Below are 25,331 nucleotides of genomic sequence, written 5' to 3'. Positions count from 1 at the left end.
ACAATAATATTTGAAAAACAAAAAAAAATCTATTATTGTCACGCACCGAGCCAAAAGTAACACATCCTGGAGGAAGCAATATTAATTGAGTTATTTCTGCTCCATTCAACTTCCACAGCTGGCAGGCAGGTTTAACATATTCAATAAGCACATCATCTGTTATTCCAGAGGTGAAATGGATCATGACAATATCCGCCAAGGTTCAGCTCAAGCCCACCCCCCAAATAAATCGAGCCGGAAAAGAAAGCTCAAAACCATCGACGAAAGCGCGTGTGCCTTCGCTCAACGATGCCTTCAATCATGTTGCCACCCATAAAAAGAAAAATCCAACCAAACTGGAGAGAGGAAAAAAGCCTCTCGGAAGTTTTTCCCGCGAAGTAATATTTCATTTTCGGGTTTTTTCTTCTTCATTTTTCCTGTTATCAAGGGCTGGCTGCTTGCCTCGGTGAAATGATCAAAATCGACTGACATAAATCAAAAAATTCCCCGATGGACGGGAGAAATATGGGGCAGGAGAGTTGGTTATGGGGAGCCACGTGCCATTGGAAAGGGTGGTGTTTTGCGACGAAGTTGCTAGTCGGTCGTAAAATCGATTTCATGCATTTGTTTTTTTTTTTTGCTTTTATGATTTTTTTTTTGGAAAAGGAATCTTGAATAAATGTTTTTTTTTTGCTTTTATGATTTTTTTTTGGAAAAGGAATCTTGAATAAATGTTTTTTTTTAATTTAAGCAAATTTAACAAATTTTAAATTTTTTTTGCAAATTTAAACAAATTTAAACAAATTTTAACAATTTTTACAAATTTTAACGAATTTTAACAAATTTTAACAATTTTTTACAAATTTTTACAAATTTTTAACAAATTTTGACAAATTTTAACAAATTTCAACAAATTTTAACAACTTTTAACAAGTGTTAACAAGTTTAAAAAAAAATTACAAACTTAATTTTTTTTTAAAAATTAAACAAATTTTGACAAATTTTAACAAATTTTAACAAAATTTAACAAATTTTAACAAATTTTAACAAATTTTAACAAATATAAAATTATTTTAACTAATTTTATTTAATTTTAACTAATTTTATTTAATTTTTAACTAATTTTAATTAATTTTACTAATTTTAACTAATTTTAACTAATTTTAACTAATTTTAACTAATTTTTACTAATTTTATCTAATTTTAACTAATTTTAACTAATTTTAACTAACTTTAACTAATTTCAACTAATTTTAACTAATTTTTACAATTTTTAAAAAAAAATTACAAATTTTTACAAATTTTAACAAATTTTAACAAATTTTAACAAATTTTAACAAATTTTGACAAATTTTAACAAATTTTAACAAATTTAAAATTATTTTAACTAATTTTATTAAATTTTAACTAATTTTATCTAATTTTACTAATTTTAACTAATTTTAACTAATTTTTACTAATTTCAACTAATTTTAAACTAATTTTAACTTATTTAAACTAATTTTAACTAATTTTTACTAATTTTATCTAATTGTAACTAATTTTAACTAATTTTAACTAACTTTAACTATTTTCAACTAATTTTAACTAATTTTTACAAATTCAAACAAATTTTAACAAATTTTAACAAATTTAAACTTATTTTAAAAAAAAAATAAAAAAATATAAAAATTTAAATAACAAGCCATAATCTTGTGTGTGTTTTAAAATGCATTTTACACTAGTTCAGTTGTTTTGCAATCATTAGTTTTCAAAAAATCTAAGATCTGACAAAAACAAAAATTGTATCGAAAAAAAAAGATTTTGCATCGAAAATTTTCAAAAAATCTTAAGATTTTTTAATAAACCCAAACATGCTAAAAATGATTTTAAACGCAGGAGAATGTATTTTAATTTGATTTCAGCTGGTTGCCCTTGAATTTTCAATGAAATTTTGAAGTTTATTGTAAAAATATTTTTTTTGCCCCCTGATTTTTCGGGCCAATTTGAAGGGGGGGGGGATGACAAAAACTTTTAAAAATATTTGTACCAGCCTTATGAAATTTAAACCAATTTTGACAAATTTTTATAAATTTCAACAAATTTCAACAAATTTTTACAAATTTTAATTTTTTTTTCAAATTCTAACTATTATTTTCAAATTTTTAACAAATTTTAACAAATTTCAACAAATTTTAAAATAATTTAGCATTTTTTAGATTTTTTCCATTTTTTTACAATTTTTTAACAGTATTTTACAATTTTTTACATTTTTTTACAATTTTTACAATTTTTAACAATTTTTAGATTTTTTACAGTTTTTTTTAAATTACAATTTCAAAAAATATAAGCTTTTACAATTTTATCATTTTTTTTCATTTAAAAAAATTACAATTACAATTTCCAAAAATAAAAAAAAAACACTTAATTTGGTTAAAACAAAAAAAAAATATTTTTTTTTTGTAGGAATTATGTTTTTTTTAAGTTTATATAATTGAAATAAGTTTTTCATTTTCAAATGACGTTTTTTTATCATTGTTTTTCTCTTTCAATTATCTGATTAGTTTTTTCTTGTATTTTTCTTTTTTGTTTCACTTATATTGTCTTTTCAATACCTTTGTTCCTTTTTGTATAGCTTTGTTTTTTCTTTGGCGTTCTCACCCTGTCATTCTGTTTGAAAAATATCGTTCTATTGTTTATCCATGTAATTTTGTACATTTGTTGTTTTGCTCTATTGCTCTTTTAGCCTTTAGTAGTTCAGGTCGTTTGGTCTTTTTTCCTTTTGATTTGTTTTTTTTTGTTGGTTTTAGGAATTCTTTGGTACTTTGGTCATTTTTTTGTTTTTTTTTTGTGTATTTTGGACTTTTATATTTTGGGCTTATGAGTTTTAGAAATTTTGGCCGTAAGTTTTTAAAATTTATTTAATTAAATTTATTTTCTATTTAAAATTTTTAAAATTGTTCTTTTGAACTAAAACTTCCGTCTTTAAAATACCACGTGCGAACACGGTCCTCGTCCCTCCCAACAAGAACCAACTTAAACTTCACAAATTTGCCTTCAAGTACGCGTCGTTTATACGCCATTCTCGAACTCATCCTTTTGCGTACAAAAAGAAACGAAAAAAAGACTCTTCAAGTCGCTCTGAAATATTGATGACGTCCTTCCGGTGCACATTGCTTCCTTACGGTTTTCTTCTTCACGGTTAAGGGGAGGCTCGTTCTTGCCATTGTGTTGCCAACTCGTGCCAGGATAAAAAAAAATCTCCACAAGAATGGCAAAGTGTGACGTACAAGAGAGCCGGCATAATTTTTTGCCGCAAGTCCTCACGCACCCCCTTCGACGTCAACCCTTAGGCCTTAACAAAAAGGGAAAGCAATCAAGGCGTCTACTTCAAACGACCTGTTCGATGTCATCGAGCGGCGGCATAAGTTCCGCTGCAGCGACGATGGAGATGAATTTGAAACCAGATTCGATCAATCGTTCATCATTAATGTTGTGCGGAGTGGAGGCTGGTGTGGCCTGATTGATAACGCAAATCACGAATCCCGACAAACAAAGGTAATTAAAAACCGGTTGAAATAATAAACTCAATCGCGCACCGATCAGACTCGACACTCGCGACCGAGTTGATTTGATTGATCGGCGTTCGATTGTGGGGGTAGAGAGTCATGACCTGGGATATGTTGAAAGGTGTTAGGGTTCAGCTCATCTTTTTATGTCACATTAAAGTTTATTTAAAATATATTCTGAAAAGCTTGATTTAAAAATGATAGCATGTTTTTAAGAATTTGCAAACAAACTTCAGAATGCGGGTCATGTGGATTTAGAGTTCATATTATCAATTTTGGAAACCACAAAAAAATATCAACAAATTTCAACCACAGACTTCAACCTCCCAACCCTAGTCTCCCTCGAACACACTGTTCTTTTGAGGTCATCCGGCCATAATCCGGCTTGGATGCCACTGAATTTGCGGTCAGCTTGAGCTAATTGATTCGATGCATACATTCGTACAAACAGAGTTTTTGGCCCAAATGACAGCAGCCCCAGTGCCACACACAGCCACATTCCATTCATTAAATAACAATTTTGCCAGAACTGAACTGGGTTCGAAGCCAAAAACCGATTATGATCAATGCCTTCCGGGCTAGCGAATTCCGGATCAACCAGAAGGGCAGAGTTGCGAGGGTTGAAACAATTACGGTAAAAAGTGCAACATCATCCAGATTTAAACGGGGATGGGGCGAAAGGAAGGGCCAATGTAAATTATCTTTTTATCAATCAGTTAAAATTTAATTCACCGTTGCAAAATTGAATGATTGGCGAGAAATCGGATTTATGCCCAACCCCCCTTCTCACTACCCGTTGGAATGCCACCGATTACATATCGTTACATGCTATAATATTGACAGTAATGATGATAATAATTCAATTGTTTGTCTGCATCGATGGCAGTGTTTGCATTTCCAGTCAGGAGCGTCAAGCCGGTGGGTGGAAGCACAAGTGAAGAGCTCATTATGGCTGCTGCAGTATGCCCGTTATGAATCGGCTCATTCATGATAAATTAACTGCTGGGCGGGGTATTGTTTGTGCAACGGACCTCCCTCTCTCATGTCAGTACCCCGATCGATTGAGTCAAACTGGTGTAGTTGTTTTAATTTGCTTGCGGTGAGGAGAATGAGTTGTTTGTGCTTTAAAATGCCAATTAATTTTAATCATATGGAGCATTCTTTGGAGAGATAAAAAAACACAATACTGTGTGTTGATATCTCGGTATAGCAAAGCAAAGTAAATCGATTCACCAAAAATAAAGTTGTGATTTTAACTACTTCCCCCCCCCCTGGGGGGGGGGCAGAACAATATCAAGTTTTCTTTCGATTTTCCTTGTAACTAATCGCTGTATTGACCAAAACGGAGGACATTTTAAAGACTAACTTCTATCTACAGTATGTTAAAAAAAAGTATTTACACTCCATGGGCACTATGCAGATTTTGTAATGAAACATGCAAACAATTTAAAGCTTAAAAGAAACCAAGTACTACGTTTTGTTCAGAAACTCATGTCGAACATTTTGCTACAAAATGCTCATGAAAAGATTATTTGTATTAATAGTTATATAACAAAAACTATTACAAAAATCAAACAAAGGTGCAAAAAAAGTTTGTACACCTTTCGAAAAATTAACATAAATACAATTATTTGTTGACCATAAATCCAGTGTTCTAACTTCAAATAGGCATCCTTGACTGATTAAAAAATAATTTGTATTGAATATCAAGTTTACTTACTTCTTAGTAGAAAAGTTTATATAACTCTCGATATTTTATATAAAACTTATCTAAACTTAATTTTGCAAACTTCTAATTCAAATAAATGTGTAGTATATTGACAAAAAACTAACTTAATCCACCTATGTGGTAGATGCCTTTCTCACTTTTTACCAACAATAAGTAATATGAGTGGTTTGGACACATATTTCAGCTATTTTTTTAGATCTAGAAAAATAAATACACAGATATAATTTAAGTGGTCATAACTTGAGACAGGGTTGCCAAATCTTCAATGTTGTGGACTCGTTGGAAAGGTCTCTCGATTACCTAACCAACGATGGGTCGGATGATGGATCCGGACATCGTTTACATACATTTAAGTAAGATCCGGCTTCAAAAAAGTACATAAATAACACTTAAGTGGTCATAACTCGAGACAGGGTTGCCAGATCTGCAACGTTGTGGATTCGTTGGAAAGGTCTTTCGATTACCTAATCAACGATGGGTCGGATGATGGATCCGGATATCGTTTACATGCATATAAATCAGATCCGGATATATATGAAAACACATTTTTATACATAACTTTTGAACTAGTTATCGAAACTTCAAACAATTCAATAGCGATGTATGGGACCCTATACCAAGTCGATTGCAACTGGTTTGATCAAAATCGGTTCAGCCAGTGCTGAGAAAACTCAGTGAGAATTTTGGTCACATACATACATACATACACACATACACACACACATACACACGCAAATCGATTACGCCTGCGAGAAGGCGACTAAGGCGATCATGGCACTGTCGAGGATTATGCCGAACAACGCTGGACCCAGGAGCAGTAGGCGCCGCCTCTTGGCAAGTGTCGCGACGTCCATACTTAGGTACGGCGGACCGGTATGGTGGACGGCGCTGGGGACGAAGCGAAATCGAGCGCTGCTCGACAGAACGCAGAGACTGATGGCCATGCGGGTTGCAAGCGCGTACAGGACCATTTCGTCGCAAGCAGTTGGCGTCATAGCCGGAATGATCCCCATCGGCATCACACTGGAGGAGGACACCGTGCGCTACACCCGGAGAGGCACGAGAGGTATCCGGGAAGCTGCGAAAGCCGAATCGCTGGCAAGGTGGCAACGTGAGTGGGACACCACGGAGAAAGGCAGATGGACGCATCGGCTTATCCCGTCCGTATCCACGTGGGTGAGCAGAAGGCATGGAGAGGTCACCTTCCACCTCACACAGTTCCTGTCGGGCCATGGCTGCTTCAGGAAGTACCTGCACAGGTTCGGACATGCAGAGTCTCCTCTCTGTCCGGACTGCGTCGATTGCGAGGAAACACCGGAGCACGTGGTGTTCAGCTGCCCTCGCTTCGAGGCAGCGCGAAGCGAAATGCTGGCCATTATCGGAGCAGACACCAGCCCGGATAATGTGGTGCGAAGAATGTGCAGCGACATCGCCAAGTGGAATGCGGTCGTCGGAGCGGTGACGCAGATCACTTCGGCTCTCCAGCGGAAATGGAGAGACGACCAGAGGAGGAACGACTAGAAGCCTAGTCGAAAACCCACGAGTGTGGCTGTGAACAGGGATGCCAGATACACAGATTTGTCTGTGTTTCACAGACATTTGAGCTCGTGTCAGACAATTTTTGAGGTACACAGACTTTTTAAAAACTTCATTAAATTGTTATTTTGTTAAAATATCAATCGAAACTTATTTCGTTAGTCTTTGAATGCTTAAAAACACAATCTTTGATAGATTTCTATGACTGTAAATTGATTTATTTAAATTTTAGACAAAGACACAGACATACACAGACTTTTTCACAGACATTTTAAAAAACCATGTGGCATCCCTGGCTGTGAAGGAGAGCACGTTATGACGGTTGGCTCTACCAAATCGGTACACGTCTCGATGGTCCAAGGAGAGGGCTGCATATGACTAACCGATCAAAAGCAACGCGATTCTTGGGCGCGGTTAAACCCTCGCATGGACTCATATGTATGTAGAACAGGAAATGGTTCTAGCACCCGGCATGGATCCTGTAAGTAGACTAGTGCAGAAAATGCAACGCCTCTCCCCGAAGTTATACCGAAAGGTGGTCCCGGGGGGAAAAGGGCACGGCGTTCAAGGACTGGTTTAGTGGGTCGGGAAAACTCTTTTTGTTTTCCCAACCCCACAATACCTGAGAAATGAATTCTCAGGTGTCTGATAGCAAATTCCAATCTTGTAAAAAAAAAAAAAACACACACACATACACACATACACACACACAGACATTAGTTCACTTTTTGATTCTGAGTCGATATGTATACATGAAGGTGAACCTTTGAGCTTTTAATAAAAAGTTCATTTTTAGAGCAGGATTATAGCCTTACCTCAGTGAGGAAGGCAAAAGTAAGTTTGATGCATCAGAAAAAAATTCCAAAGAGTCTCCATTTTCTATACATTTTTTGGCCTTGCTTAAATGAAACCATAGTAATATTTTTACCTCAAAAAGGTTAAATATATTTTGCTTTAAAAACATACCATAATATTTCATTTAATTTTTCAGATTTTGCAAAAATTAGGAGCTGTCCATAGCAAAAGTGACAACTTTAGAGCTGTACTGCCCATGTTCGCATGAATGTCCCATATGCAAAAACAGCAAGCTGAGAAAAACGCATTTGAAGTTTGTCCCATACATAAGGCTACGTGTTAAGTTTTCGCGAAAAACTGGGTTATCTCTTGATTTCTAGAACAAAGTACTGGATGTTGTAAACTCTTTTGAAAGAGCATACGATATTGAACCAAACTGCATCAATAACTCGAAATCGATGAAAATGCATATGGGACATTTATGCGATCAGGGACAGTGTAGGGTATGATTTTTTGTTTTTTTTTTTTGACAAGTTTTGACTTTTTCTTAAATGAAAAGAAAAATCGTTTTTTGATGTGCAATAGAATTTAAAATCGAAAATCATTTTTAAAAAATTTCGATATTTTAGTATAGTCATTTTTTGGCTAAATCATTCAACAATGTTGCCTTTTTTCAATTATTTGAAATAAGGCTCATCCTTGTCTATCTTTGAAAAAACATTATTCTTAAAGCTTAGAAAATTATTTGTAATTTATTTTTTCGACATTGTTGATCCCATTTTTGCTTTGTTTGCTGTGATATGGCCTGGAAAAGAATGAAAATTACTAAAAATAAGTTTTCCAAGTTCTACGCAATTGACCTTGCATTTTCAACTAGCGTCAAATTTTCTCAACTTTATGGAATTTTTTTGACACTTTTTTGAAATCACGACTTACATTTCAATGTGGCCAAATAATATAATCTATGTCATAGAAAGATCATACCTTAACCAAAAAAAGTCCTTCATACCCTATAATAGCTCAAAATCAAAAGTTAACACTTTTTGTGTACTAAAACGTACCAAAAAATGATCGACAGGAGTAAAGCTTGCCAAAATTGAGTTTTTGTGATAGAAAGTAATCAAAAATATGTATTTTTTCTGAAAAGTCCTTATCATAAAAAAACAACTTTTGCAAAGACACAAAATCGATTGGAAAATTCCAACTCGAGGTACAGATTTTCAAATATTTTCAAAGTACTTTTCTATGGACAGCCCCCAAATTTTTATGGAGACTTGTGTTAAGGAACTCATGATGCAAAAATGATTATTCGGACACAAGGAATCGATGGACAAAATATCAGACAACGCAAAAAATACAACGATTAAAATCAGGTTTTTTTTAAATTCTAAATAGCTGCTCATTTTAAAAGATTTTATTTTTGACGTTAAATTTTCTGAGCAGGTATTATTTTTCATTTAGTAGTCGGTACCTAAAGTGTAACACTGACCAATTAAATATGATTAATAGCATTTCTGATAATGTTTAAAATTCAAACGGTTAGCAGCAATTGGGATAGGTTGTTGGATAGGTTGTCGAAACAAATTGAATCCATTTGTTCAATTTCTCACAGCTGGCTGTCTAAGATTTAACAGTTTTTTTTTTCAAAATCCAAAACTAACAAAATGAAATTTATTTAAACTGAAACATACAACTGTTGCCTTGAGAATAAAGTATCTCTCCCTAATAGAAAAGAAAATCTACAGTTTATTTTAAAGGTCCTATAAGCTATTGTGTTTCATATGTCTATACTGCCCATGTTCGCATGAATGTCCCATATGCAAAAACAGCAAGCTAAGAATAACGCATTTGAAGTTTGTCCCATACATAAGGCTACGTTTCAAGTTTTGGCGAAAAAACTGGATTTTCTCCAGATTTCTAGAACAAAGTACTAGATGTTATAGGCTCTTTTGAAAGAGCACACTATTTTGAACCAAACTGCATCAATAACTCGAAATCGATGAAAATGCATATGGGACATTTATGCGATCAGGGGCAATATAGGACCTTTAAAAAAAACTCTATAAATGTAAATCTTAAAACGGAAATTTTCAACATCAGAATGCATGTGTAAACTCCTAAGCCTGAGAAAGCTTAGTATCCTAGACCTTTCAGCTTCCTATCCAACCTATCCAACTTCAAGCAAAACTGATTTAAAGGCACTACGGAGAATTGCCCTTGTATCCCTAAAAAGAAAAGTATCAACATTTCTCATCTTCCAAATCCATTTCCCTACTTTCAGTGCTTGGTGGAATTGAGAGTATTTGATAAAAATACTTTAAAAATAATACTTAAATCAGTGAGTCAAATTTATAGAATTCTTACATATTTTTAGATGACAAATGTATCCATCCCGAAATTATAATTTCAAGAATCTTTTCGAAGCTAATAAACCAAACAAAAAACCTTTAAAAAATTATAAATTCTCAAATTTATGGCTTCAATTTTTATGCCATTTAAGTTTACAGAGATGGTTCAAACATTTATTTCTATAAAACAAAAAAACTATAAAATTATCAAAACAAGGCAATGGCAAAAATAATATTGATAAAAAAGGTTAACAATAAGATCTGAGCTTCTCGTTCAAATTAAGCAGCCCAAAGAATACGAGAGATTTTTAAAACAAGTTAAATTTGAGCTCACCACAGCTAACAAGCCACAACAGCTGTGGTCTGGTCAACGATTAACAACAAGAACAAGCAGGTACCAGTTACCGTAATCTGGAGCGAGGGGGGTCATCGAGACAATGGGGCGAATTGGGACAGCCAGGTTCTTGCACTATATTTTGATATTTTTATCATTTTAATACAGATCAACTAACTTAGTACATCGATTTCCTAATTTTAAGCTTTAAATGCTTAGAGCTGCTGTCCCTGTTCAGGCTGCAGTTCCGATTCGCCCCAGTTGATGGTACCCTTTAACATCGCGAATACAAGCATTCTATATTATACCGTGGCCAGCATACATCGATTAACCAGACCCATGCTTGCTCCTCCTTGCCAAAGGAAAATTCTCAAACAAGATCGATGACAACAATGTTGAAAATGACAACAATGATGTATGTGTGTGTGTGTGTGAATTTTGTACGCACCACATAATGACGAATTCTTGCTGCCAGCTACGGAATCCAGCTCTGTCAGCAGAATTTCGGCGGTTTTGTCGCAGAATGTGCGAAGCACAGCTGGCCATCATCCCGTTTAATGACTGATGATAATGACGGTGAAAATCATTATTATTATTAATTACCGGCATGTTAGTGGAAGGCTTCTTCTGTGATGTGGTGCTTTGGGGCAGTTTGGCAGGTGGTGGACTCTTTTCTGTATTTTTTTTCATTTTGCAATTTTTTGCAATCAAATCCAAAAATAATTGATGTTAATTTTATGCCAAAATCTTGCGCTGGATCAAAAGTTCCTCCCACTTGATGTGAGCGATTGCAGAATTTATTTTTACCACCGTCATAATATTAATTTGGGATTTGAATCTCATTAATGTCAGCGCGAGACATGACAAGCCAACCGAATGAATTCAGCGCAAACCGCAAGACAGTGAATATTTTTCTCCACGCACTGTCGTAAAATGACGTGAAATGACATCCCCCAAATTTGTGTCCCATAAAAAACCGCTTATTATCCCGGGCGCTTTAATAATACGAGCACCAAATTTGCGGTTTTTTAATACAAATTGGATTAATGTTACACTTGTCAAACGCTTTACAACCCTCTTTCTTCCCTCGTGTCACGGCGCACTTTCCCTCCCAGATTTCCACGCAGGACGGTCCCAAAATTCAATTCCCTCGGCAGCTCCAAGCCAAGTCAACGCTGGAGAGTGGGAAGATATTTCATCTTTTCTCACTCAATCCAGGGAGGGCTCCAGTTTTTATAAATAATGTAATTTGCTATTCGGCGTGTTCTGTCACCCAATATATTACCACTCTCTTGCTGCCATCCTTTTTGTCGAGATCATAAATTTTGTCCCCGACCAGCGGTGTCTGTTGTTGGAGTACAAGGAGCAGTTCCGGGACCTCACTCACTAATCTGCCCTTTTCAGCCACGTGGAGAGTTAGTCCTAGTTCCTTGCCTGCGAATGGATACTGTGTCGCACTGTTAGACAACATTGAGGATTCCAAAATATTAAAAATTTCTTCATTTTAAACGATATTTTCAAAGTTTTCTTTTTATATTTGCTATTTTTACATTTCAGGGCTGAAGAATTGGAGTCGGAGTTGTAGTCAGCAAATTCTGAGAACCTTTGGAGTCGGGATTGCCAAATCTTCAGAAGCCAGGGAGTTGAGACGGAGTAGGCGAATTTTAATCAAGTTTGAATGGGAGCTGTTATTGGAGTTGAAGTCGGTGGAAAGTTTAAGTCGGAGTCACGACTACTGAATTTTCTGGACTCGAATTCAAAGTCGGAGTTGCTTTTAAAGAAAATCAAATATGTTTAAGTTTGCAGTGAATGTTTTTACCTCAAATTCAACATCCTAATCCCACTGTCAACAAACCTCCAAGTGGCATCTTTAAAGCATTCATTCCAGCTGTAACCGTCAGGCCTCAACCTTGGAGACTGATTTGAAGCCGGGGAAAATAATGTGAGCCTCCTTCTCAAATGGTGGCGGCGGGACGAAATGAAATTCACACCCGCCGCCGAGACAGCAAAATGAGGGACCATGTCTGTCCCCCCTTCCCAAAAAGAGAGGCACGGGATGTCTTGTGTCTTCCCCCTGGAAGTGGTGTAGACAAGAAAGGGTCGCAAATTATGGCGCTATCTGTCTGTGTCAGGGAGTGGAACAAGATTACACCCGCCTTCTCTGGTAGGGAACGCGCACACTCTTTTAGAGAAATCGGTTGAATGGTGCTCTAAAACTAGGAGGCGTTTTTCCGGTGGTGGTTTTTCGATGTCTGCCAGTTGTAACCATTTAAAAGACATTTCAATAGAGGTTTGGTTTGCTATTTGGAATTGTTCCAGATTGTGGTGATTTTTGGCGCATTATTTGTGAATGGTCCCTAAACATGTTTTTTTTAATACAAAGCAAAACAAAAAGAATATGCAAACAATCAGACACTAATTTTCAAGAAATTCCTAAAAGCAGAGCTTTGAAGTCAAAGTAGATGAAGTCGGGAATTTTTGGCGAACTGAATTTGGAGTCGGAATCCCTAAATCTCAAAAAGCCGGAGTCGGAGTTGAAGACACTTTATTTTCAGAGTAGCAGTTGGAGTCGCTTCCATCATCCACAATCCAAAAATCGGAGGAGAATACAAGTTTGAATACAAGTAGAATTTCAGAATTATACAATATTTGCATAACTCGCAGGCGCACTTGAAATTGAATCCATATTACCACTCTGAAACAGCCTGGGCGACTTATTGAATTCATCCAATAAGAGATGAGAAAATTAAAAACTTTCCCAAAACAATGAGATCGCTCGAAAAATGCTAACAACAATTTAAAAGGTCGTTACCATTCGCTTAGGGTGGCTCCTACGACCATTCACCTTCCCAAAAACCGTCCAACTCTAATTGAAACTTACTTGAGAATACCGTGGAGATTTTCTCTTATCCTGTTTAAAAAGTGGAGCATCAACACTTCCCGTCTTTCAAATCCCTTAGCCTTGAAAAGATTTTAAAAATTGTGTGTTTTTTTAATCTAAAATATTGTTTTTCGAATTTTTGCCAATAAATTGCAGTATAAAATTTGGTTTTAAAGATTGATTTTTAAAGATTGATTTTTAAAGATTTCAATGGCAAATTTGCAAAATTTTCCCAAGGTCTACTTTTTGAAGACTTTTTGAGAGCTGAAACGACATATTTCATTAGAGGATCTATTGCTTTCTCATCATTATAAATCGATAGACTCTAAATAGGAATTTGCCAAAAACTTCACTAAAAATACATTTAAAACCGTCATCAGGGGTGACTGAGGGGTGAAATTGAGTATTACAAATTTCCACATTTTTGTATGACCCAATCTGACGGAACCCATAATTTATGTTTTCTAGTTTTCTTTGCAATAACTCCAAAAGGAAAGCGGAATGATTAACTTTACATTGCACAACTGATCGTAAAGAAACATGAAAGCATTACTTGAATACAATTTCGAGCATTTTAAAATTCCCTAAAAATTTCACAAAATACTAATTAGTAACACATGGGATTTGGAAAAAAATAAATCCTGTTGTCCAATCAATCCTTGGCATTTGTAAACTCTGTCGAATTCTTAAAATTAAATCTGATATTTGTTAAATTTTCGCAAATTAATATTGTGGATTTAGCTGGTAGCTGGATTTTCTGGCATCTTCTCACGGTCATTGGAAACGGTCGTAGATAGACCTAGGTGTTCCCAATTGGAGTGAAAAAGTTTAATTTATAGAAAAATTATGGATTAAAATTTTTATTTTTAATCACTTGCAAATTTTTTATTCAGTCGAAAAAATATTATTTTTCATTGAAAATAGTATTTTTATCCAAATTATCACCTCTAATTCGGCTCGATGCCGCCATCATGCGACCGCGTGTTCCGTTTGTTTGTCAACAAAGCGCAGCTGGATGGCGTGACGAAGTGAGGGGGGAGAGATTTTGACATTTTATTCCCGAATCTGGCCCGCCGCCTATTTCGTCGGTCGATGAGCCGCAAGGTACTGATCGTACAATAATGAGTGATCGAAAATGAGCGGCTCCTAAAAAAAAGTGGTTTTGCTCACATCTAGTGGCATACGTGGTCTAAAAATGACAACGGACGGACAGCTGTCATGGTGTTGAGCATCTGGTTCAAATGGAATTGGTTCTACTCTCAATTATCCATTCCTAGACAACTTGAGCTTGGATAATCATCACATAAACTTGACGAAATCCAGTAATCCAGCAATCTGCTAAAATCTCCGTCTCAAGAGAAACGAAGCGAAAATAATTGACAACAAAAATATTTTTTGTTCAAACAGTTCACTAATTTTATTTCCAAAACTCCCAAAATTACTCCTCCTCCGCCGGTGGTGGCGGCGTCGGCAGCTCAATGCCCGAGCACTCGGAGAACTGCGCCGCCAGATCACGCCCATTTTCCACGTGGGAGCTGACGGCGGCCGTCAGACGAGCCAGCTCGATGGCCACGTTGAGACGCCACGCGTTCTCACACGAAGAAATGGCGATCTCCTGCAGCCGGGTCGGGGGGTCATCGCGGGGCAGCTCCTGGCAGCGGCGGTGACGTTCGGCGAGGTACTGGATCGTAAGGCGGGCATCGGCCAGCACGTCGGCCAGCTCTTCGACGTTTTCACTTTCCAGCGAGTCGAGGATTTCCTGGGGTTGGGGATTGACACAGGGTTAGGTTAATTTGGGGGGAGGATAGGTCGCTGCAAGCTTTTGAGAACTCACGTTCAAGCACTGGCTGACGATATCCGACTCAGTATTGCGCTGCAAAACAAAACATGAAACTGTATTTTTCACTTATAAATTTTCAATCAGATGGCATTAAAAATTTGTCCTTTCCCAGCAAATGTACGACGTTTTGGAAAACTACGTCAAATAGGGGAATTTGGGGTGTTTTAGGGGGTTTAACGGTAGTTAAAGATAAGTTTTTGAAGCTCTGCACTACCTTACGTGAAAAACAAAAGGAAAAACTGGGAAACGAACATCAGCTATCGCTTCGCTGAGTTCGTTCCTTCAATCCTTGGTTCCCCAAACTCTGCATTCAGAACAAATTCAGTCCTGAGGAGGCACGTACATCCAACACTTGAATTCGGATACACTCTTTTCTGTTGCCACAGCTCTCCTCCGGTGGCAATATAATATCATTAAATTTTCACAAAAACAGAAAACCGGCTAACATTTCCAACTGGGGAGACGAAGTCTCCCCGGAAAATTCCACTGCTCCCATGGGGAAACTTGTCCGTTCCACACCCTTATCAGACCTGCCGGGCGTCCTGCGGGACTCCCGGATTGGGCCCAGATTGGGTTCGGCTGGGAATTCACACACCTGCGAGGGAGCGGCCATGATCGCCCCGACCAGGCCGGCCAACAGTACGACGAACAGCTTATTCATGGTGAGCGACGACGACGACGGCTTTAATGAAGAAATCAAAACCGAAACAACTTTCCAGGATATTCTGCGAAACCTTCTCACGATACCTGACGGCTGACTACTGGCTGAGTGCCAATCAACGCAGACGGTTGGCTTTTATGGCTCCTCTGAGGTAGCTTCTGGTGGGGCTTATCGATCGAATGGTGTTTTCGTGATAATTAGTGTTATCTGATTTTATGTGGGGGAAAGGAGTGCCGAATATCGATAACGATGGCGAGAAATATCTCGGCTATTTGGAGCTGCGCAAGTTGCACTGATTAGGGATTGGTAGGTTAGTCCAGATTGGAGGAGCAGGTAATCTCTTCAGTGCGCTTGTTTGCCGATGATTTGTTTGTAGACAAAGTTCGGGCTATCGATTGGCGATTGACGTAAAGGGAAAGATTCGTTTATGGGGGTCAATATTTTCTGTTATGAACGTCACGCGAGCTTGTTTACAGGTAAATGCTGCAATAATAGACTTGTGAAAAAAAAAAACTTCAATTGAAAAACACATACAAATCCCAATAATGGACATTTGACATTGACGTGTACACGCGTGCAGCTGCCAGAAAATCCAACGATAAAATTATCGTTCATCAGTTCATAAGAATTTTAAATATTGCTTATCAAAAGGACACCAAAAAGTATGAATTACCAGAATTTTAATAAAAGATAAAACACTATCAAAATCAAAACCATCACCATAACTTTATCTCACAAAGCATCATCAAGAACTCCCACTCTAGGATTGTCACTGCTGCTTCAGCACTGCTCAGGTGCACACTACCGCGGTGCTAAATCACTTCCGACAATCTCTGATAAAATGTCACAAGAGCAGAAAAAAAGCATTCGAAACATTTTCCCCCTTTTTTCCAACTAACAACGACGACAACGACTCAAAACAGTGGCGGAGCAATCGTGGAAAACAAACCGTGTGAAAAACTTTCCCATTTTCCTGATAATCATTTCATTATAAAATAAAGAAAGAGGGAAAAAAGTAAAAGACCTGGCCAGGTGGCGTGAGTCGGTGGAAAACGCAAGATTTTAATTGTTGTTGACGGGGTGTCAGGTGCTCTGGTTTCGCTCCCTGGGAAGGTGGGTATCAGAGTGGTGTTGGTTTGGAAAATGTTTGCAAAAGTGGATGAATAAAATTAAAAATGCCGAGGGAATAGCGAAAACCGACAGAGGAAGGCATTAACTCCTAACGATATTCTTTTGTTTTTCTTCCCCCTCTTTGGGATTTCTTTTCACTCATTTTCTGTGCCAAGGATTTTTTTGCTGTCCTGTGAAAGTTGGCAATCTGGATCTACTTAGCTCAAATTGGTTACCACTTTTCTGGGAAAGTTTTTATTCGCCACTTTGTTTTTCTACACTGTTGTAACAGGAAGGAATTTTCTTTCTTTGTAAGGGTTGATTCGGTCACAGGAAGTAAAAGAATCGAAAAATTGTGAAAATTAGGAGGAAAAATGCGCAATTTTATTGTTTTTTTGCTGGAAATGATTCAATTTAGAAAAAATAAATCCTAAATTCAGATACTTTTTCAAACTTAAACACATATTTCCCGAGTTTCTGTTGGCAAAATTTGCGGTCAAACTTTATTTAATTCCAATTATTCCAAATCCATATTCAGATCTGTTTTTATTCAAAATCGGAGCAATTCTCCACCAAACCCGGAGATGGATTTTACTTATATTTTTTGAGTTGGCTCAAACTTTGTGGTGGCCTTCCTTACGACCAAAAAAGTAATGTTGTGGCATTGGTTCAACTATAAAAGTCTCCATACAATTTTGGAAGCTGTTCATACAAAAATGGTACGTAAATATTCGAAAATCTGTATATTTTCAAGAATTTTTCTGATTGGTTTGTGGTCTTCGGAAAAGATATAGGTATTGATGAGGGCTATTCAGAAAAAAAGGGACATGGAAATTTTTTATGATTTTTTGCCTCCTTCACCTTACTGAGGAAAGACTATAAAATCACTCGAAAAATTAACTTTTCAGTTAGACCTCCTAGACCTACCTTCATTTGTACATATTGACTCAGAATCGCCAGCTGAGCAAATGTCTGTCTGTTTGGCTGTATGTAGACATGTGTACCGAATCAATCTCACTGGAATATCTCGTCAATGGCTGAGCCGATTTTGACCGTATTGGCCTCATTCGATTCGTCTCGGGGTCCCATAAGTCCCTATTGAAATTTATAAGATTAAGTAAAGCACATCAAAAGTTATGTTTAAAAAACTCCTGCATATAAATTACACAATTTGCTAAAATGGGTAGTTTTTGCATGAAAACCTTCCATGTTATATATTTTCAGAAAGGTTCTGAAATGAGGATTAAGAATTTTCCAGATCTGACGTACCTATCTAAAATTACAAGCAGTTTAAAAAAATGGTCTGAATTGACATAACCTCAAATGGTCGGGTCTAATCGCCATGAAAAACCCGTGTTGACAAAAAGTCTGTAGGTAGTCTGTTTGTTCACTCATCACTTAGGACCTCTTAGGTGCTGCGATCACGTTAGGGGAGATCCATAAACCATGTGGACACTTTAGGGGGGTTGAAATCACTCTATAAATGAGAGGAAGGCACCAACCACCCAAAGGTGGATTAAGTAACGTTTTTTAATTAACTGTCTATTTTAAAAACTCAATTTTCCTAAATCCGTTTTTTTTTATTTTGTTTTATATGTTTTAGGGGACTAAAACCTGCATCTTTTAAGCCATTCAGAAGTATGAACCAAAATTTTGCCGACGAGTTATGTTTTTTTAAAGTGATTTTTGTAAAAATTGAAATCTCGTACTTAACAATTTTTTACCTCATTTTATATGTAAAATCGAATTTAAAGCTTTCAAAATATAGCCATTTAAAGTAAATTTTTGTACGATAAATTCCGAATTTTTGCTTTTTTAAAACAGTGTTCATGATTGTCCATTCCTGAAAATATTTTTATTAAAACATCCGTGAAATTTTTCAATCTTTTCGAAAACAATATTTAAAAAAAATTAAAGTGACATTTAAAAAGGGCGTAATATTGAATGTTTGGCCCATTTAAAATGTAAGTCTTGATTAAAAAAACATATTTTAGGAAATATTGTTTCGAAAAGATCGGAAATTTCACGAATGTTTCATTTTTTAAGCATTGAAAATAGGACCATTAGTTGCTAAGATATCGATATTACAAATTGGAGGGTTGGGTTGGTAGATTGGTTGGTTTTTTTTACGCAAAAAGGAACTTTTTCAATTTTTTTCTTCGTAAAATCGCAATAACTTGTAATGTTGATAAGCAAACCCCTTATGTTAATATATTAAAATTTTTGTAATTGTCTGCTCTACAACTTTGTAGAACATAATTACACTCTAAAAATAATCCTGCAAAATTAGAAAAAACACGAAATTTTAAAATGAAAAAATTTGTGCTAAATAAAACAATAACCCTTCTGGGTCAATGTAGATTCGAAAAGTACATTAAATTTCTCATAAAATAACATGATCCAAAATTTTGTACAGTCCAGTAACGGAAAATGGCAGAGTTTTTAAAACTTTTTTAGTGTTTTTTTCGATGAAAAATACGTTTTTTTCGGAATTCTGAGTACGCCATCAAATTGAGCGTCCAATTTTACATAAAAGTCCCTTTGGCACAACATTTCTATCTAATCACCGTTTCAGGCTACAAATTATTGAAAAACACCTCTTTTTTCGCATGTTCAAAATGGAAGGGGTCGTACCGCCCCTCCGTCACGAGATATAAAAACGGACCTCGGATTCGTGATCAGGGACGCAAATCGAAGATGGGTCGGGGCAACTGCTGTTTGAGTTGGCGGAGAATTGCCCATTAGAATTTAAAAAAAAATTATCTAATGTTAAATATATTTAAACCAGTAATACAAATTGAAATAAATCACTTAATTTTGACCAAATTTATTCTAATCAATCCGAATTGGGGTCCCATAAGTCGCTATAGAAAATTATTAGGTTCGATATTTTTTTTAAGAAGATTTAAAAGCCTGATGTTTAGAACACTTTTGGATCGCATGTCGTAAATCATAACTTTGACCTGAAATCTTGTTAAAACGGATATATTGAATAGATTGTATTGCAAACATTCAGGTGCACTCAAATACACAAAGGAATTTTTTTTAATTTGATTTTGTGAGGAAGTCACAAAGAATTGTTTTTGTTTCGATTTTTGAATGTTTACGAAAGCAAACTACAGTTTCATTCCAATTATGTCAAAATAAAATAAAGCTAAATCAAGTTAAGACCAGCTTCAGCACAGCACCGCAAACGAAAGCGATAAACTAAAAAGGTACAATTTATGCCCTCCCAAGTCAAGGGTTAACTTAATCGAAAACCAAAGTACCATGTTCTTTCCTCTCCTCTTAGGGGGAGTGGGAACGGGGAACCAACAACGGTTGGTCGGTCGGCCGGACCTGGCCCTGGCATTCCCGGAACGACACTACGCAGAAACACGCTCGTACTCGAACTTGGTGCAAATCGATGAAAAATTCATACACTTTTCTGTTGGGATTTTCCATTCTTTTTTCCTCCTCTCCCCCCTTTTTGATGCAACATAGTTTGGAGTGGAAAACCCGGCCAGTCGACTGGGCTCAAGTGGTCAAACTGCTAAATTATTTACTTGGACACAAGACTACAAGTGGGACCAAACGGTGGGGTGGGGGTTGTGGTTTACAGTCGGGTGCAAACTTGTACATTTTTGTTGTGTTTTTCTCCTGGAGAAAGTTTTGCTGGGCTGCGGCGCGGCCCAGTCATGCAAATCAATCGTGTCTGAGGAGGAAATTTCCTCCGGAATTGATTTTGGCTTTGGTGGGGGGAGGGGGAAGCATTTTCCGTAAGTGATTCAATATTTATGTTGCCGGTTTGTTTCACTCGAGCAAATACAAAAAGAGCGAAGGATATAATTTTGTTTGCCTCTTATGATAAATTCAAACAGTGTTTCCCTTTAAAACCATGCCACTTTAAAAACTTTCCTCAAATCCCGGGACCGCTCAATAAATACACCCAATCAGAACTTTCATTCAATCCCCCTCAGAGAGAGAGCTTTGCTCGATTCTACGTGACATCTAAAATCGATTCCGACTTCCGTGTCAATGAAAACTCGGTTCAGCTTGGTTGATTCTTCGAAGCTGGACTCCGGTCTGCTGGAGAAGCTGCCCACATCGGCCACAATTCCTCGAGCTAATCCTCTTTTATTGTGCGTTTTTCCTCAACCTTCTTCTTCGACACCGGCAAGTGGAGGAAATCTCTCTTTTTCCACTTTTCTTTCCGTGTGCTGCTGATTGTGAGTGAACGAAGCTTTGGTAGAGGAAAATTGATTAAGCTTTTCGTTTGGCGTTGGATTTTTCCCTGTTTTTCCTCAGTTGATGTTCCAAGTTTTGGGATCGAGAGAAGGAAAAAAACGTGGGGATTTGCAGTGTCGGACGACAGAAAGAGAAATCAGCCATTGAGCTACCGTGCATCAATGTTGGGATTTTCTTTCTCGTTCGAAAATCAACTGGAAAAGTGAAGAAAGGACTCGAATAAAAGACGAATGACAGCTGACCAATTGGAGGGCAGTGGTGTAGAGATAACTTTAAATAACGGTTGGTTTTGTTATTATTAATGTATTTTTTATTGTGAAATTTCTTTACTAAAAACAGCTATTTAGTACATTAGAACGATTTAAGCGACATAAAAATAGCAGCTACAGAGCGTTTGGTACAGTAGGTCACAGAATCCTCTCTGCAGTTAGTGCAACGCAGTAGGCCTGACTGATTGTTTTGAACTTGATATAGCTCGGGATACTCGAAAGTACTACAATCTAAGTAACCATTGTCTAGTGAAAAGTAGCTTTTTGTTCACCTGCCAAATTAAATCAATTTTGATTGTTTCCCTGCTGTTCACCCCAGTGAAATTATGAACCCAGAAATCTTCAAAATCGCCGGTGCCCTCGTGGTGCCCCAGATGGGCGGACTAGTCCACGACTACCTGACCATGTCCGACTTTGAAGACTGGTACCAACACTTGAATGTCCCCCCGTTCAAACCTCCAACCAGCATAGCTCTTCCGATGTGGACCAGCCTGCACCTCGGAATGGGTTACGCGTCGTATCTGGTGTGGAAAGATGGCGGAGGGCTCAACGGTGCCGCCCGGGTACCCATGGCCCTGTACGGAACAAAACTGGCACTCAATTGGGTTTGGACAACGATGTCCGTCAAGCTGCGTAGTCTGAAATGGGTGAGTGTGATTTGAGTTAATGGTTTTTTTTTATTTTTTTTTACTAATTAAAAACTAATTTTGCTTTTCAATAGATTTTCGTGGAATCTCTTGTCCATGCCGGTGCGGTTGCAGCCACTGGGATTGCCTTCTTTAAAGTGAATAAGATTGCTGGCTATATATTCATACCGTACTTTGCATGGTGCTCATTTAATTCATTGCTAAACTTTGAAGTTTACAGACGTAATCTTGGAGAAGGCAGAACCATCGAAGAGGAAGGCGGTTAAAATTGTTTATATAATGTTGGGGACAGTTTAGCATTCAGCTTATATCATTAAGCTGAGTGACATATATTTGTCTAAATAAATCATCTGGTGCTACCTTTTGAGTTGTTTGTATTTTTCTTTTCCTAAATACCTCTATCATCAATTCAGCCCAAAAAGCGTCTCATTGGTGATCCGAACATCACTTTCATTAAAATTGTGATGATCTTTAGAGAATTTCTCTGAGATAACGGAAAGCGAATATTTTTCCCATTTTTTTTAATTTGGATGAAACTTTGTGTGTATTTGTTCTATGTTATTGGTCATACAAAAATGCTATTAAAATATTCAAAAACCTTTATCTTTTAATAACTGGTTTTCTGATCGATTTGGTGTCTTTGGCAAACTGAACTATGCGGTAGAACTTCTATTTTAAAATATTGAATTTCCATAAAATTTTCCAAAATTTGATATGGTCAAAAATCACTGTGTTAAGCCTGTTTAGGACGCAAATTTTCTCTTAAAAATTGATCGCTAATTTGGTGGTGTATAGAAACTGTTTGCTTTTCTTTCTAAGGCTGTATCTCAGCAACAATTGGTCAAATCTCCAATGTTTGTAAAGCAAATAGGAATAATGATGATTTTTTTTATCTCTTCGAAAACAAATATTCAAGGATGGTAAAGCTTGATCTAGACTACTAGGCTTAGTGATTTTTCACGCTAAAAAATTGCAAATTTCACGGGGACCCTAATTTTAAAACATCAAATTTCACGGAAATTTCGCGTAAGGTAAAAAATGTCCCTGAAATCTCATGTTAAAATTACAAATACTTCTTTTTATGCATTCAATATATTATTTTCTAATATCCTAATATTCCTCACTAAATTTGAACGTGACACAAAAAATCTTTTCTTAATGTTGTTGAGGATTTCATCTCACTTTTCAGAAATAAAAATAAAAATTAAGAAAGCCAAAAATAATGTAATCTGTAACGAACTCTTCAAATTATTTTTCAAAATCAGAACAGAAAGCAAAAAAAGTAGAATTATTGACTACTTAATGTTACTTTTATATGAATGTTTGCTTTTAATTAATTTCTAAAAATATTTAAATCAATACAATATAAAAATCAGCGCAACCTTTTATAAACTTATCACTAAATATTTGTTTAGTTGATTTAAACAAATTTTGCTTTAAGTTTGACTGATTTTTGATGATATTATTTAAGTATTTTATGTTTATGTTTGTTTTTCTAACAATCTAACAATCCGTCAAATGGCTTTTTAATTGAAAACTTTTGAATTTACTTAACAAGCCTGCAGACTTAAATAAATATCATGTTATTTCTAAGCAATGATTGGAAACCTTAAAATTTCACGAATTTCACGCTGTCCGCAAAATCGTGAAAATTTACTAACCCTAGTCATGACTTCTACAGGTAAAACAAGTCAACAAAAAAGTCAACAAAAATAAAAAAAAATACCTTTTTTCAACGTTTTTTTTTTTTTTTTAAGATTGACAACATTGCCAAATGAATTTCGACCTAATTGTGACAAAGCTCAAAAGATGGCCTGAGAAGTCTTAAGCAATATCTTCATTTTTTTTTCAATATACCAAATTAATCAGAAATGTTTCATGACACAGATTTTTGAATATTTCAATATGGCCATTTTGTATGCTGTTGAAATGGTATGAAGACTTGAATGGGGATAATTCTTCGTTAACTCACAAAGACTGACCCGACATCTCCTCGATTCCCGTGAAACCTCGCTCTTATGGTTGATTTTAGTCTCTGATAACGAATCCGAGGCCTATTCTTTTATATCTCGTGACGTTGGGGCGTTTTTTCTGGATTTTCAGTGGTTTGTATCTCGAAGCCGTGAAGGTAGACATTTGGTGTCAAAGGGTGATTTGATGGTTTCTATAAATCCGAAAAAAACGTATTTTTTTTATTAAAAAACAGTTTTGAAATCACTACAATTTCCCTTTACTCAACTATCATAAATCGAGAAACATGGCTTTTTGAGGGGAAATTTAATGTACTTTTTGAATCTGCAATTAGGTATTTTTTTTATATTCAGAACAAGTTTCACCGTTTTCTAATAACTTTTTTTTTGTAATTTTGCAGGGTTACTTTTAAGAGTGTGTCAATGATCTACAAAGTTGTAGAACAGACAAAAACTAATACTGTAATGGATAAACATAAGTATAATTCTCCAATTATCTGAATTTTACGAACAGGTTTTTTTGAGAAGGTGATACCACAAAAACGTCAAAGGGTCATTCTTATACTAAGTTTGCCGAACTTTCCGAAAAAAATACAATTGGAGATTTAGGGGTTAAAACTTCGAAAAACTGGTCAAAATCATCAGTTTTTCAAACAACTTTTTCGTAAATTAAGATAATTCGTAAACAATACATGAATACCCTTTAAAGTTTATAAATGGATTTTTTTTGTTTTGCATGTTGAACATTGATGCACACTACAAAGGTTCCCTGTAAAGTCACAAATATAAACGAAATTTTAAAATAAAAAAAAACTCGGAAAAATCAAGTCTGTCATAAAGAAATGTGAGGGGTTTCATGAGAAAACAAGGTTAGTCTGTCATATAGAAATGGCCAAAAACCACACAAAATGGCCAAAACCCCTGTTTTTCAACAATTTTATTTTCTAAACTGCTATATCTTCATTTAGGACAATGGTCAATGTAGAGACATTTATCTAAAATTGTCTGGAGAATCGATTCCCGCGTTCTGTTTTAAAATAATTTCACGATTAAACCACTTTTTATCAATGATTTTTGTATTTTTTCAGGAAAGACAAACCATCCTAAATTTTTCGTGAGTCTTTTTGTAACCTCTTAGGTTAAAAACATTTGAGTGAAAAAAATTGTGACATGAAAAATCTCAACCTCAATGTTGAAAAATCTCTTGGAAAATTGCGTATCCAATTTTCAGATATAGGCTCTTTGGTCCCGGGACCTTCAAAACAGTATTTTATGTTTTCATTCGATCTTTTCAAACGTTAAGCTAGATATTTGAAACTAATAACTATTTTTCCTTAAAAGCCTATCTAATACCCTTTCGTTTACGTTCAAGACAACTGAAATTGGTTGAAATGGTGCGGTGTTATGATTTTTTTTAAAATGTGGTTTTTACGAAAATTTACAAAAAATGCAATTTT

The 25,331-nt window shown here is 35.9% G+C and overlaps 3 protein-coding genes across 3 annotated transcripts in view; 1 reads left to right on the top strand and 2 right to left on the bottom strand.

The window, feature by feature from the left end:
• LOC120412525 (uncharacterized) overlaps nucleotides 1-25,331 on the bottom strand; it is a 788,684-nt gene that overhangs the window by 569,459 nt on the left and 193,894 nt on the right. The window lies entirely within an intron of this gene.
• LOC120412532 (uncharacterized) lies at nucleotides 14,561-15,775 on the bottom strand. The gene is made up of 3 exons (XM_039573030.2): nucleotides 15,586-15,775; nucleotides 14,985-15,023; nucleotides 14,561-14,909 (listed from the first exon to the last, which is right to left on the bottom strand). Exons 1-3 carry the CDS (start codon nucleotides 15,649-15,651, stop codon nucleotides 14,589-14,591), a joined length of 426 nt encoding a protein of 141 aa, XP_039428964.1. The 5' UTR covers nucleotides 15,652-15,775; the 3' UTR covers nucleotides 14,561-14,588.
• On the top strand, nucleotides 21,440-22,271 carry LOC120412531 (translocator protein-like). Its single transcript, XM_039573029.2, has 2 exons — nucleotides 21,440-21,904; nucleotides 21,979-22,271. The coding sequence occupies exons 1-2, from the start codon at nucleotides 21,584-21,586 to the stop codon at nucleotides 22,168-22,170; spliced, it is 513 nt and encodes a 170-aa protein (XP_039428963.1). The 5' UTR covers nucleotides 21,440-21,583; the 3' UTR covers nucleotides 22,171-22,271.

This window comes from Culex pipiens, chromosome 2 (genome assembly GCF_016801865.2).
Source record: "Culex pipiens pallens isolate TS chromosome 2, TS_CPP_V2, whole genome shotgun sequence".
NCBI lineage: Eukaryota > Metazoa > Arthropoda > Insecta > Diptera > Culicidae > Culex > Culex pipiens.
Note: the sequence above shows the minus strand (reverse complement) of the source record. Positions and strands in the feature narration are given on the sequence as shown.

What these genes read in the sequence shown, in the direction of transcription:
- LOC120412532 (XM_039573030.2), bottom strand. Translation starts at nt 15,651, where the DNA reads ATGAATAAGCTGTTCGTCGTACTGTTGGCCGGCCTGGTCGGGGCGATC. An exon ending in TCATGGCCGCTCCCTCGCAG is followed by an intron (nt 15,024 to 15,585) that starts GTGTGTGAATTC and finishes TTTGTTTTGCAG; the next exon opens with CGCAATACTGAGTCGGATAT. An exon ending in TCGTCAGCCAGTGCTTGAAC is followed by an intron (nt 14,910 to 14,984) that starts GTGAGTTCTCAA and finishes CCCCAACCCCAG; the next exon opens with GAAATCCTCGACTCGCTGGA.
- LOC120412531 (XM_039573029.2), top strand. Translation starts at nt 21,584, where the DNA reads ATGAACCCAGAAATCTTCAAAATCGCCGGTGCCCTCGTGGTGCCCCAG. An exon ending in AGCTGCGTAGTCTGAAATGG is followed by an intron (nt 21,905 to 21,978) that starts GTGAGTGTGATT and finishes GCTTTTCAATAG; the next exon opens with ATTTTCGTGGAATCTCTTGT.